At 41.8% G+C, this 14,382-nt stretch overlaps 1 protein-coding gene across 7 annotated transcripts in view; it reads left to right on the plus strand.

The window, feature by feature from the left end:
• Positions 1-14,382, plus strand: part of JADE1 (jade family PHD finger 1) — a 66,937-nt gene that overhangs the window by 9,251 nt on the left and 43,304 nt on the right. For all 7 annotated transcript variants that reach the window (XM_025385550.1, XM_025385558.1, XM_025385551.1 and 4 more), the window contains exon 2: positions 12,579-12,656. In XM_025385550.1, coding sequence (XP_025241335.1) covers positions 12,605-12,656 — 52 coding nt within the window. In that variant the 5' untranslated portion in view covers positions 12,579-12,604. The remainder of the gene's footprint in view (positions 1-12,578; positions 12,657-14,382) is intronic.

A 14,382-nucleotide genomic window follows, 5' to 3' on the forward strand; every position in this document is an offset into this window, starting at 1 on the left:
GGAGAGATCAGTTGACTTTCTCTGTAAAGAGCCAGGTAGTCAATATTTTAGGTTTTGTGGGTCATACGGTCTGTCACAAGTCTGCAGCTGTGCTAGAGCAACCATAGGCAAAATGAATGTGACCGTGATATTTATGGATATAGAAATGTAAAATTTTTATAAACTTCATATGTCATGAAATGTTCTTTGGCTGTCTACCCTCAACCATTTAAATATGTGAAAATCACTCTTAGCTTAAAAACCATACAGAAACAGGCTGTTGACCCCTGATTGGTTGGTTGGTTGGTTGGTTGATTTGAGACAGGGTCTCACCCTGTCGTCCAGGCTGGAGTGCAGTGGTGTGAATTCCAGGGCTCACTTGATCCTTCCACTCAGCCTCCCGAGTAGCTGGGACTGCAGGCATCCCCCACCAGGCCTGGCTAGTTTTTTGTATTTTTTGTTGACATGGGGTTTGCTATGGTTTTTTGTCTGTTCTCGAACTCCTGAGCTCAAAGATTCTGCCCACTTTGGCCATCACTCCCTGGCCTCCCCAGATTTATAGTAAGACACAGCAGCTACTTGATTGTTTCTGCCGGTGGCTGAGCTCCCTTCTGGGAACCTGAGAATACAAGTTGAAATTAGGAGTTTGTTTGGAGGTAGTTGGCTGTGCTGAGGGCTGTGGGTTGTTTTTGTTTTTTCGCTCTTCTTGCCCAGGCTGGAGTGCAATGGCAGGTTTTTTTTTTTTTTTTTTTTTTTTTTTTTCTTCTCTGGGACAGGGTCTCTCTGTTGCTCAGGCTGTAGTGCAGTGACATGATCACAGCTCAACAACCTCCTGGTCTCAGGCAGTTGTCCTGTCTTAGCTTCCGGAGTAGCTGGGATTCTGATCCTAGATCCCTTTTTAGGATAAAATGTGTAAGAACAAATACCTTGGTCATCTCTCACACCCTCCAGGGGGGTCAAGCTAAGAAGCCCTGTGTAAGAGGATATGTATTGTAAGATTGGGTTCTGCTACAGAGGGAGATAATGTCAAGTAGGGTGTATGTGTCACACCAATCAGAAGTTAATGCCTGCCACTCCGGGAGAACTCATTCTCCTGTGGTAGTGTTTAAGGAACTGCTGACACATTCGTCTTCCAGCTTTACCTTTTGTGTGTTCCACTAGGCAAAATGAATGGCATTTGTGACCATCTTGCCATGAATTTGTGTTTCAGTTTCCAAGTTAACAGACTATTGTTCATTGGTTACATTTTCAGTTTTTGCTCCCTGATAACATATCATGGCCTTAATCATTCACATGACCTCTTTTTAAATCCCAGTGTACATCCAGGAGGAAGAAGCCCATGGTCCAGGAATCTGGGAGGAGGTGGCTGGCCTGCCCACCCACCTGGGGAACTGGTCTTTGGTTCTGCTACTACCTTTGCACTGGATCTACTTATGTGTGTTTGTGCAAGTTGATAAACATCCAGAATTCCATGTACTCCTCTTTAAAAGTAGGAATGGTGGATTAAATTATTTTACATTGTTTTTGAAATCCTTTCTAGGTCTGCAGTTATTTATGATATTATGGGTTTCTTTTGGGAAGATTTCTTGTAGACACAGTCTACATTGTGAGACTTCAGCCTCAGAGAGTGCTTTCTAGACCTTGCTGCTAGGTTTGAGACCAGAGACCATCTTAGGTTTCCATGATCATAATAACAAGGCTTATACAATTGTGATGAAATGTTTGTTTTCATATGTAACTTGGATGATTGTATAAATGCTGTTTTTGTCAAGTGTGTCATCTAGATCTTCAAATATACAACATTGGGAGTCTCTTTTTTTTTTTTTAAACAGTACTTTAAAAATTTTTGGTGACTTAACATTGTTAGTGGTAACTGATAGTTTCTGACAACCGGGTATAATCAAGGAACAAAGTTCCTGAAAAACAGCTGCATTTCAATCTGTGCACAGTGTAATTGTCATTAGCTGGTTGAGTCTGGTTTCTGCAGAAGCTGCTTTGTATATCCTGTATAAGAGCATCTGGTTTGAGCATTTAAAAATCTTTTAAAATTACCCTGTAGACATTTAGCATTTATTGGCTTATTCCACCAAGGATGGAATAATGGGTTGCAGAATCCTTTCTCATGCTTACTCTTACCTTCGTTCATTCAGAAGCACTTGGTTTTCCTAAAGTGTCTAATGATTAGAGCTTTTAGAGTTTGACATGAAGATTTGGGTGTGTATGTTTGTATTATAGAAATTAGTACCTGGTTCAGAGACCCCCAAGGCAGAATGGAACACAAACTCCTGATTTCAGTGAAATGCTTTAAAAAATAAACATTTCATTTTAAAAATAAACATTTCATTTTTATATATTCTGAAGAGATTAATCTGACTCTAGCTCTCCCTGATAAATTGTCAGAAAACTGAGACCAGGAATAAGACATACAGGGCAAATGAGCTTTATTTCTCTGGGTGGTAGCACTGCATTAAGAAGGATCCTGAAGATATATGCCTGGGAGTGTGGAAAGAATGGCCTAATTTATCAACCATGCCTGCCATAGGTGGAAGGAGTGGCGTATTTGCCAGCTACCTCTTGAACGTAGCCTTTTTTATTTTTATTTTTTCCAAAGTAGTACTACTGTGGAAATGGATAAGGAGTTGAAATGGATTTTTTTTTTTTTTTTTTTTTTTTGAGATGGAGTCTTACTCTTTTTGTCCAGGCTGGAGTACAGTGGCACGATCTCGGCTTTCTGCAACCTCCGCCTCCCGGGTTCAAGCGATTCTCCTGCCTCAAGTAGCTGCTAGGTTTGAGACCACCAACCTGATTACAGGCACCCGCCACCAGGCCCGGCTAATTTTTGTATTTGTAGTAGAGACAGGGTTTCACCATGTTGGCCAGGCTGGTCTCGAACTCCTGACCTCAGGTGATCCGGCCTGCCTCGGCCTCCCAAAGTGCTGGGATTACAGGCATGAGCCACCACGCCCGGCCTGTGTTTGTTCTTTAAAGATAGCTTAAACCCTAACTTTCCTGTCTGGGTTAGTTTTTTTCTGTTATTATTGCGTATATTTTAAGTGACCTCCTACTAATGTTGGCTGTTTTTACCTGTTTCAAAAACTTGAGCTTTTGAAGTATGGGATGACCTAATCAAGCAAATAGGGGATAATAGCATTTTATGGCATTATTACCTTTTCTCTTTTTTTTCTTCTGCACCTTTGCACCAGATATTCTTTTAAAGCAAGACAAGTCTTTGCTACTGCATCTCAGGAAAGAGGTGGCATATACATAGTTTATTGATGGTTGCTCGTTATAGGCTGGTGCTTTGCATTGGGGCAAGAAGTTGTGCTTCCAGGGTCTCTTATATAGTGAGCAGCAGGGAAGAAAGAAATCTTTACTATTGGCTAGGCATGATGGCATGTGCCTATAGTCCCAGCTACTTGGGAAGCTGAGGCAGGAGAATCGCTTGAACCCGGGAGGCTGGGGTTGCACTGAGCAGAGATCACACCGCTGCACTCCAGCCTGGGCGACAGAGCGAGACTCTGTCTCTCAAAAAAAAAAAAAAAAAAATCTTTAGTATTACAAGTCTAGTACACAATCATGGTTAAAAGTTAAAATCATATTAAAGGTCATGAAGAGAAGGAAAAGTTCCCAACTCAGTCTGTCTTGGAACCCTTTGGTCACATTTCTCAGAGATAACCACTATGAACATTTATGTTCTTGCAGAAATGTTCTGTGAATATACAATCTATTGCTGTAGGTATTTTCTCTCCTCCTGTTATATATAAATGGCTTTGTATTTTGGGTTTTTTCCCTGCAGTTTGCCTGTTTTTCTCTCCTAATATGTCTTGGGCATCTTTCCACATCTGAGCATTTAGATGTAACAGAAAAGAATTCTGAGTAGATGGAAATAGGGATAAAAGCTCAAGATTGGAGACCATGGTGACTGACTGCCTTTTTTGTTTGGTTGTGATTTCATTTACTCCCATGTCAAGGGAAGTTAAAAAAATACATTCCAAGTACAAATGATAGGAATGTTTTGTCATAGCTGCTCTTATTCAGTTGCTGACTCTTAATTGAGTCAGCAATTACAGAGTCCTGGAAGGGGTTTAATAGATTGTCTTAGAGCTCATAAGCAGTGATTGGATTATTTATAAATTGGCAAATGAGAGCTGCTTGTGATTCATTCAGAACCACTCAAATTTATAAATTCCTTAAAGTCTTGAAAAATGCTTTCTTGATTTTTAAATCTGAGTTCAAAAATAACTTATAAAGAATTTACAGTGAACTAATGTATTATAGTACATGGGCTTTATGAGTAATGCTCCTAAGAGTAAATATTATAGTTATTTATTATCTGGTCAGTTATCATAATTTTTTCCTTTTGGAGGAGGTGGCTATTTATTGCTAATGTAAACTTGTCATCTGAATATTTGTAAGTTTTACCTCTTTGCAGAGGTTCTGTATTAGCTTGGGCCAGCATTTTCCTTAAATAAGTGATGTATGACGTTATAAAGAGCACTTTTTTTTTGCTTGAGATATTTAGACAAGATTAAAACGTTAATGCTTACGATTTAAGCTATTTGTCAGTTAAATCTATGACTTTTTTTTGACTGGATATAACCCTTTAGTTAAATTGAGAATCTGGGTTTGAGTTATAGTCATAGTAGTATTTTTAGATTCTGTGAGCATATGAATTAGATAATGTTGCCAATTTGAAAACTTCATATTTAGGCGATTAACGTTTACTTTAAAAACTGAGGTAAGAAACCAGCTGGGTTTCCTTCACATTCATTTAGGGACAGGTGGACAGATTTTATTGTTAAGTTATAGGTCATTATATTTGGGTATTTATAACTATATTCCATAGAAGACAAAAGTGACCTATTAAGAATGTAATGTATCTTTTTGGGGGAGTGTTCTATGATCAGTAATTTAGGAATCAATTTATTAGGTACCTAGTGTTTAAAAAATAATTTGAACTATGTGAACTTAAATAGAAAGGAGTGGCAGGGCCCGCTGTCCACACCTGTAATCCCAGCACTTTGGGAGGCCGAGGCGGGCGGATCATGAGGTCAGGAGATTGAGACCATCCTGGCTAACATGGTGAAACCCCGTCCCTACTAAAAATACAAAAAAAAAAAAAAAAAAAAAAAAAATTAGCCAGGGTGTGGTGGCAGGTGCCTGTAGTCCCAGTTACTCCGGAGGCTGAGGCAGGAAACTGGCATGAACCTGGGAGGCGGAGCTTGAAGTGAGCCACTGCACTTCAGCCTAACTCTGTCTCAAAAAAAAAAAAGAAAACGAAAACAAACAAAAAACAGGAGTAGCTCATGAAATACTTAGTTTTACATAAGACCACCTGGTTTCTGAAAATACATTCTTTAGTATCTTTAGGTATTTGATTTTAGCTATTTGACAGAATGGAAGAGCATCAATAAATTTAAAAATGAATACAGTACAAGTTATTCCAGTTAAAGGTCAATTAGATATTAAAGTAAAAGCATCTCAAATTCAGTAAAGTGGATCTGAACTTAAGGTAACAGTACGGGAACTAAGGCATTCATCCAGTAGGTTATTTTAATACATAGTATTGCATTGGGTGATATATAAAAGTATGTAGAGGTCTTTAATTGAGTACCTTCTAGAACTTTATGAGTGAAATAAATAAAAATGGAAACAGTAGATAAAATTGTTACTTTGAGAGAGAAACCAGTCTTTCTGCATATGTGCCATAAGACAGTTAAAATCACTAGGGTGTAATCCTTATTATAGCTATAGAGTTTATGGCCTGATAAATGAGCCCTGTTCCACCACAGAGAGTAAGTAATTCTAGTAACTGGACAGTTTGTTTTCCTCAAATCAGTCCTTGTTTCCCAGGAATAGCACTGAATAAACATCTTCAAATTCTTAATTATCTTGTTCTCTTTTTTTTTTTTTCTTTTTTCGAGACAGTCTTGCTATATTGCCCAGGCTGGAGTGCAGTGGTATGATCTCGACCTCACTGCAATCTCTGCTTCCCGGGTTCAAGTGATTCTCCTGCCTCAGCCTCTTGAGCAGCTGGGACAACAGGCATACACCACCAAAACCTGGCTAACTTTTTGTGTTTTTAGTAGAGACGGGGTTTCACCATGTTGCTAGGCTGGTCTTGAGCTCCTGGCCTCAAGTGATATGCCCGCCTCGGCCTCCCCAAGTGCCTGGATTACAGGTGTGAGCCACTGTGCCCAACCCTCTTATTCTTTTGTAAAAGTCCTTCTCTCCTTGTCCATGAGGTTCTCATTCTTTCTTAGAATCATCACATCAGTCAAGACCACGCCCAGGTCACTGAACTTGTTCACTCAAATTCCAGAGCCATCCTAGGGATGGGTTCCTTCAGATAGTCGCTCCTCTCAATCTATTGCGTGCAGATTTTTCCCAGTTTCAATCAGAGGAATGTGAATTTCAAGGTTTTCAGGTGCCTTGCTGTCTCGTGTGCATGTGAGCAGTAATCTGGTGACTTTTATAGCACTTACTGCACTGAAGCCACTTGTCTGGTTATTTGATGTTTCCTCCAAGTAGACCATGTGCTCCTGCAGCGCAGACATTCCATATCTTGTTCATCATATCTCTGACATCTACCTTGATAAAATTTTCCTCAAATTAATATGTTAGCTAATGTACTGCATTTTAACCCATATGACAGAAGGGATCCAAGGAGAGAGTGATCCGCATGTAATCTAAATAGGGGTTTGGGCCAGTGGGTAAAGCCTGAGTTTGCATTTCCCGAGGAGATAGATGGTTCTCCAGCAGCTGCCACAGATGCTCAGTTGTCTTGGTGCATCTCTTCATGCAGTGAGTGGAGTAGAGACACCAGAGGATTGTTAAGTAACTGGTCCAGCCAGGGTCTTTGGCCAGTGGCCTTTCCAGGCAGTGTTCTGTTTTTAATCTAACTTCCTAGGTAGTCTTCCTCTTTTTGGTCAGACTCCCAAATGCCCACTAACTAGCACTTTTGTCTCTGTAGCTATTATGTTTCTCATGGCAAGTGGACACTCCAGGCTCCGAAAAACTGGATAACTTTGCATCAGTTTTGAGGAAATGTAGACACAATATCAGGGTGAGCCGTGTCGACTGGATCCAGAGTTCTGAGGGCATCTGTTGTAGCCACCCTGAGAGGCCTTGTTTCTGACCAGGCTGAGTTGGGTTCAATCTCTGTTCTCTACTTCAAGGTCTCATTGCAGTGCTCTCTGTACCTACCATCATGGTCCCCCTTCTCTGTTATGTCTTTATTTTTTTTGAAACGGAGTTTCACTCTTGTCGCCCAGGCTGGAGTGCAGTGGCGCAAGCCCAGCTCACTGCAACCTCCTCCTCCTCGGTTCAGGTGGTTCTCCTACCTCAGCCTCCTGAGTAGCTGGGACTACAGATGCCATGCACCACCACGCCTGGCTAATTTTTGTGGTTTTTTTTTTCCAGCAGAGACGAGGTTTTTCCATGTTGGCCAGGCTTGTCTCGAACTCCTGACCTCAGATAATACTCCTGCCTCAGCCTCCCAAAGTGCTGGGATTACAGACAGGAGCCACTGCGCCTGGCCCTCTGTTCTGTGTTTATTTCATATTTGAGTTGAGAGAATCTGTGTTCTCCAGAAATTGCTGTAATCTTCAGAGAGGCACACGAAACATTTAAGTCATGATGCAAGGCTTTAGTTGATTGAATACTGACAAAGACTCCTTTGACCAAAACTTTAGTCACGCTCCTCTGGTCCTCCACGTGAGTGGGCACTACCATGGCCTTCTCTTTGTATTATTGTTGAATCCAATTGAAGCAAAAATCCTGTTAAAATCAGTTTAGAGAAAATTCTTCACCTGGGTATCTGACCGCTCTGTCCTATCTTATCCTGACCTGTCTTCAAGAATAGTCCTAACAAATTAGTTTAGCCATAAACCCCTTATCCTTGATATTTCTGTTTAATAATCTTCTATCCACTGGCCCCACCCTGCTCTTTGGTTATAGATCTCCACCTCTGTTGGGATCTGAGTTGCGTTCAGTCTCCGTCCCCCACTGCAGGATCCCACTGCAGTGTTCCCTGTACCTACCACCATGGTCCCCCTCGAGTAAAATCTGCTTTACCATTTCTAACAAGTGTCATGAGTAATTTTTTTCAATGATACTATTAAGGTAACAGTGCATTGAAAAGCAAAGTGAAAAAGTTCTAAAAGAGGAAGAAAGTTGAACTGAGCAGTACAGAATATAAGTGTTTGGAGTTGGAGTGGTTAGTGACTTTGAGCTGAGCTCCAGAAAAGAGGTGGGATTAGGATAGGTAGGGAGCAAGAAGCAACAGGAGCAGCATTAGCAGAGAATGAGAACTGAAAGAAAGTGGAGTGTTCAGGGAAGAGGACTGGCCCAACCAGTGCAAGCTCTGGGTCTTGGGGCTTGCTAGAACAGATGCCTGAGTAAAGCTGTGAGAAGTCAGAAAACTTCATTTTTGGCTGGACAGTTTGGACTTAGACCTATTTGTAATGTGGAATGGAGGGAGAGATCTGCATATAGTAGTTTGATGAGGTTACCTCATGGGGTGTAATTAATTTGTTATAGTATTAATTGGAAGTGGGAAGAAATCATAGTTTGGAGAATGGGTGTTTAAAGCTTTCTATGTACAAGTAGTTGAAGGACAAACCCACGGGGCATACAGGGACTTCAAAGAGTCATAGTGTTATGAATCAGTAAACCTTGGCAATTGGCTATAAGGTGAGAATGGATGTGTATAAAGATGCTACCCAGAGTAATATGCTGTGTTACACATGTGTTGGTAAGTACGGTGCTCTGCCCCAAACATGCTCCTTTTTCTCGCTTCCTCCTCTTTGTTCTTCAGGACTCAGCTCAGTCTTATCAGCCTTCTCTGACTTTTATCCACCTCCTGTATTCCTGTAGAACTCTGTATTTACCACTGTCAGGCACAAACAATATTGAATTTCTGTTGCTTGCCTGTTTCCTCAAGTAGGCCAGAAGCTCTATGAGGTCAGGGATAGTAATTTTCATCCAGCACCTCCTAATATATGAGATACTCAAATGTTTGTTGGCTGCATTATGTGCCATTATATCTTCTTGCTACTTTGGGGTGTTGTGAATAGCCATTTTAATTGGTTATTACTTACCTTACTACCGTCTAGATAGTAATTAGCCATTGCCCTAAGAGTCAGCAAAGGTGATGATACAGATGCTGGCTTTTATTGGGGCAGGTGTTTGCAGCATACAACCACTGTATTGTGTAGCTTAAAGATAGTAACATATATTTTGATTTTCTGATACAGTAAGTAATCCTGGGTGAGATAAATCAGCTTGATGTCAAGGTTTAAGTACTTTAGAGCCACAGAGGAGGAAATTCTGCAGAGCACTAACCCCCATTACTGTGCCAAGTTCCCTGGAGAAGCAAATACAGCACTCTCAAACCCTCATTACTCAAGATCTTCAGGGTGGATGAAAATGGATTTCATTAGAAAGAAAATACTATTTTTACTCTTCTTTTACTTGAATAATTTTCCTTAAGAGAGTATTTATGTGTGTTTAGGTGCATCATTGTATTTTGGCCAATGCTCGCGTTCTTTATTTAGTGACTGTTGAAGTGCTTCCTCAGGGAGTTGTGTTTGAAAGCTGGAAAGTAAGTATTTTGATTCAAAAAGATTTTTAAAACTACTCTATTAGATAAATCTAATTTTTTATTTTTTTTGTAGAGATAGGGGTCTCCCTATGTTGCCCAGTCTGGTCCTAGGTTCAAGTATAGTCCTCCTGCCCTGGTGTCCCAAAGTGGTAGGATTACAGGTGTGAGCCACCACGACCAGCCTAGTACCAATTTTTTTTAGCACTCTTTTGTAATGTTGGCTTTGGGGAGCTGAAGCTGTTAGGAGTGAGTGGTCCTCTGCCTTTCCCTTTTCCCTTTTACCTCTTGCTGGATCCTGAGGGAACTCGGGGTGCATTCTCTAGAAGGTTGGAGAGCTTAGCTGTCTGCAGTTGGTGTTTTTGACACACACAGGGCAGAGAAAACAGTCGAATAGGGAGTGGACCACACATGTTTCTTGGTTATGGAACCTGAGGGCTGGAGTGGGCTTGCCCCAGGCCAAGTTGCAGATTGCCTGGCTGTGGGTGAGTGGGGCTCTTGGAAAAGGGATGGAGTGGGTTTTAGGACTTGACTATGCCTACAGCATGAAACCCCAGCTTCCAAAGCATGTCCATAATACAGCTCATGACCCATATTGATCAGGACTCATGTTCAGGCTTTCTCTTGGTACATCGTTTTAATGGCTTTTGAAGAATCAATTGATAAACAAAAAACCCACAGACTTTAACTGGGTGAGTTTCTCAGGAAGGAAATATAAAATATTGCAGTTATAGATTAGGGACCTAAATATTTGAGTGAATTGTGTAGATCCACTTTTTAAGTGTAGTATAGGAAAAACTTTTCATCTACTCTTTTAGGTTCAGTTCACGCGAGTCTGAATTAAATGACAAAAGACATTACAGGAGAAAAGGCAAGCAAACTTCATGATGTTGATATTTTTATGTGCCACGTAGGGGTAAAGGGAAGGAGACTTCACCGAAGAGAAAAAACCCAAAAAGAGTTAGACCTGAAGGCTTATATACAATTTTAACAAAGGGTGATAAACTGTGAAATGACCTGTCAAAGGAAAAGGGAGTTTAGGGTTTTTTGACTGCTCTTTTATAGGCCCTTTTAGAGTGGAGTTTTAGTTTTTTAAAATTGCTTTCTTATTCAGTCACAGTGGTTCTCTACATTTTTCTTTCTTTTTTTTTTTTTTTTGAGAGGGAATCTCACTCTGTCCCATAGCCTGGAGTGCAGTGGTGTGATCTCCACTTATTGCAACCTCCGCCTCCTGGGTTTAAGCGATTCTCTTGCTTCAGCCTCCTGAGTAGCTGGGATTACAGATGCGCGCCACCATGCACGGCTAATTTTTGTATTTTTAGTAGAGACGGGGTTTCACCATATTGGTCAGGCTGGTCTCCAACTCCTGAACTTGTGATCCGCCCGCCTCGGCCTCCCAAAGTGCAGGGATTACAGGTGTGAGCCACTGCGCCCGGCCCGGTTTTCCACATTTTTTTCTCCACACCATTCCTATGTGCCACACTTCTGTTGTTGTTGTTGTTGTTGTTGTGTGTATGTGTGTTGAGACGGGGTCTCTGTTGCCCAGGCTGGAGTGCAGTGGTGTGATCTCAGCTCACTGCAACCTCCGCCTCTTGAGTTCAAGTGATTCTCCTGCCTCAGTATCCTGAGTAGCTGGGATTACAGGCACCTGCCACCATACCTGGCTAATTTTTGTATTTTTAGTAGAGATGGGGTTTCACAGTGTTGGCCAGGCTAGTCTCGAACTCCTGACCTCAAGTGATCCTCCTGCCTTTGCCTCCCAAAGTGCTGGGATTACAGGGGTGAGCCACCATGCCTGGCCACATTTGCATTGTTAGCACCACATCACACATATTGTGATTCCCAATGAAGAGGAGGTTAGGATGTACTTTTCTAAGAGAGTGGATGCGTAGGTAGGTGATGGACTACCATACTTTTTCTGACTTGAAAAAGTTCCCTTTCCTCTTTTGGATTCATTGAACTGACAGACCAGTGCCCTAAAGATGTCAGATTGATCAGTAATTTTAATTCGGAAAAGCTTTTTGTATTTGTTTAGAGAGCTGCCCTGTGTGAATGTAACCGTGAGATCATCTGTATACGTTCATTGACTGGCCATTCTGTCTCAGTCCACTGCCTTCTTACCTAAATGCAGCCTTTCTCATACTTGAGGGTAGTGCTAGAATTCTGTTATCATCAGCTACCTGGGAGGAGTTGGCCAGGTGCGCTGGGTCTTTGTACAAACTGACTTCTTATTTTGGCTGGATTTGGTTGTATTTGTCCTGAAGGGAGTTGAGGTGAAGTGGAGGGGAAATAGTATTGGATTTGGAATTAGGAGCTCCATTCCCACAACATGACCTTGGGGAAGTTGCTGCTTAACCTTTCTTGGCTTTAGTTTCTTAATGTGAAAGGGAGGGGTCTGGATCAAAATTGTATAATGTCTGTGGTTCCTTCCTGTTCCATCTGTGGGGTTGGAGATGGCTGGAGGAGACATTTGCATTCCTATTACCCCATTTGTTTTGTTTCTTTCGGCTTTTAGGGTTATTTTAGTATAATTTGCCCGAGAAGCATAATCATGCCCAGTGCAGTGTAAATATTCACACATCCAGGCACAACCCCACCCCCAACATGTACGCATAAAATATGAATCTGTCTGTAGTGAAGAAGCACAGTACAGTGTTCATTGCTGTGGGTTTTTTTCTGCAGTGCTTGCTGCCAGTCAGCTAAATACTCCTGGAGTAGTTATAGTAATAATGTCACAGGAATATAGAAAGAAACCTGGCACCTTTGGGAGACCTACTGATACGTGACTTCTCCACCCTTCCCCCTCCTTTTTTAACCTGGTCTGTTAATGATTGTACCTAATTATGTATCTTTGGTCTTTTTACTGTTTACAATTCAAATGCTACTTAAAGCCTTTTGTTTGCTTTTGTTTGCTGTGAATCCTGGGCTGCCATCTGAAGCACAACTTGATGATTGTGTATTATCATCTTGGGTTAAGTGCTGTCTCATTGCTTTGCAGGCTGCCTGCTGTTTCCCGGGGAGATCATGAAACGAGGTCGCCTTCCCAGCAGCAGTGAGGATTCTGACGACAATGGCAGTAAGTCCTGCTTTGTTGTTCTTGGAGCCTACCAGGGTTTGGGTCAGGGTGAAAACATGATTTTTTAATGTAATGCTTTAAATAGCCGAGGCCCTTTGCATATCAGGCAGGTCAGAGAAAGCCAAAGCCTGGAGAAACATACCTGAGTGTGATACTGCAGGTCTGTAACCAGATCTTGCTGGGTAAGGTTGATTGCAAGCAAGCATTCCTGAGGCTTCCTATTTGTTATCCTGGGAGGAATAATCCAGTTCTAAGGGTCACTGGTGTGTCTGGTTTTCCTAAACATCATTTATGGTACTTCGCAGTTGTGCTTTGTGAAAGGGGAACTTAATCAAAGCCAGGTAATCATTAACTGGTTCAACTCAATACAAGGGGAGGTTGAAGAATGCCTAGTGTGATGTGAAAATTATTAAGTACAGGTTCTTAATAGGTCGAAAGTCCCTGCTCTTCACTTGGTTTTAATGTGACTGTATTTAATACTACTACTGTCTGTATCTCAGCTCTCTGGCAACTTCATATTTTCACAGTGCAGCTGAGAACCAGAAGTTAGTTGGCTTCCAGGCAGTCAAAATAAATATCACACAGTGTCTGTGTATTGAGAAGCTAACAGACTACTCAGAGAAGAGCTCCTCTCAGATAACAGGGAAATTTTGTACCTAGCACAGTGCCTGAGCTCTAGCCTGTTAGCTTCTGTTTTACATTACAGATTAAACCCAGTACGCCTTGAAAGAATGCTTGTGTGATGGGAAAGGAGCTGGGCCTGCTTTCAAGGAACTGTGCTTTAGACATATATAAGAACAGCTCTGATGGGAAAGTCATCAGGGCAGTAATAGAGATGTCTTTTTGATGCACTGTGGAAACAGATGCAGATACAGATTCAGAGGAGGGGAGGGCAGGGAATCCTGTAGAGGAGATGAAGGTTGTATGGATCCTTAAGGGTGAAATACTTTTTAGGCAAATAGGGTTATTTTCAGTTTTCTGTGCTCCAAGTTTTCAGCAAATTAAAAGCTGCACATTAGAAAGCAAGGCTTTGCTTTCTAGGTGCGACTCTGTTCAGAAGAGGGGACCAGGAACGTGAGAAACAGAACTCAGAGTGGTATTTCAGTTAGTGTGCTTGGCACAGCCATGGGGCTATTGGGGAGGAGAACTGGCCGTTATGGGAGAGTGTCAGGTGTGAAGGGCTTGCGATGAGGAGCTCTAAGGAATTGAGAGTTTTAGGGCTGACTGCTGATGTTGGCAGCAGGAGAGAAGTGAACTAGTTGAGAGAGGGTGTAGGGGCTCCAGAGGGAAAGACCTTTCCTCTTATTTCAGAGAAAGGTATTGAAGGTCTGTTTCCAAGTGCAGGCAGGTAAAGCCGCCCGTCCAAGCCTTTGGGATTGGGATGCCCCCTTCCGAACTTCTGAGGCGCTTGTCGTTTCATAATCCTCCCTACCTGTTTTCTGATGTTTACAGTTTTAGGCATTTTACTGCTTGAGGCAAAAACATGCTTTGAAATTTCTTCTCTGCCCCTGTGTGGCGCCTATCAAAGTGTCTTTGTGAGTTATAAGTACTCCATAAATGCTGTTTGCTTGAGTACATAATTTTGTCCTGCATTAATTAAAAAAAAAAAAGTCTTGCCTGGCCCGGTGGCTCATGCCTGTAATACCAGCACTTTGGGAGGCTGAGGCGGGCGGATCACAAGGTCAAGAGATCAAGACCATCCTGGCCAACATGGTGAAACCCCATC

Source organism: Theropithecus gelada, chromosome 5, assembly GCF_003255815.1.
Source record: "Theropithecus gelada isolate Dixy chromosome 5, Tgel_1.0, whole genome shotgun sequence".
NCBI classification, from domain to species: Eukaryota; Metazoa; Chordata; class Mammalia; order Primates; family Cercopithecidae; genus Theropithecus; species Theropithecus gelada.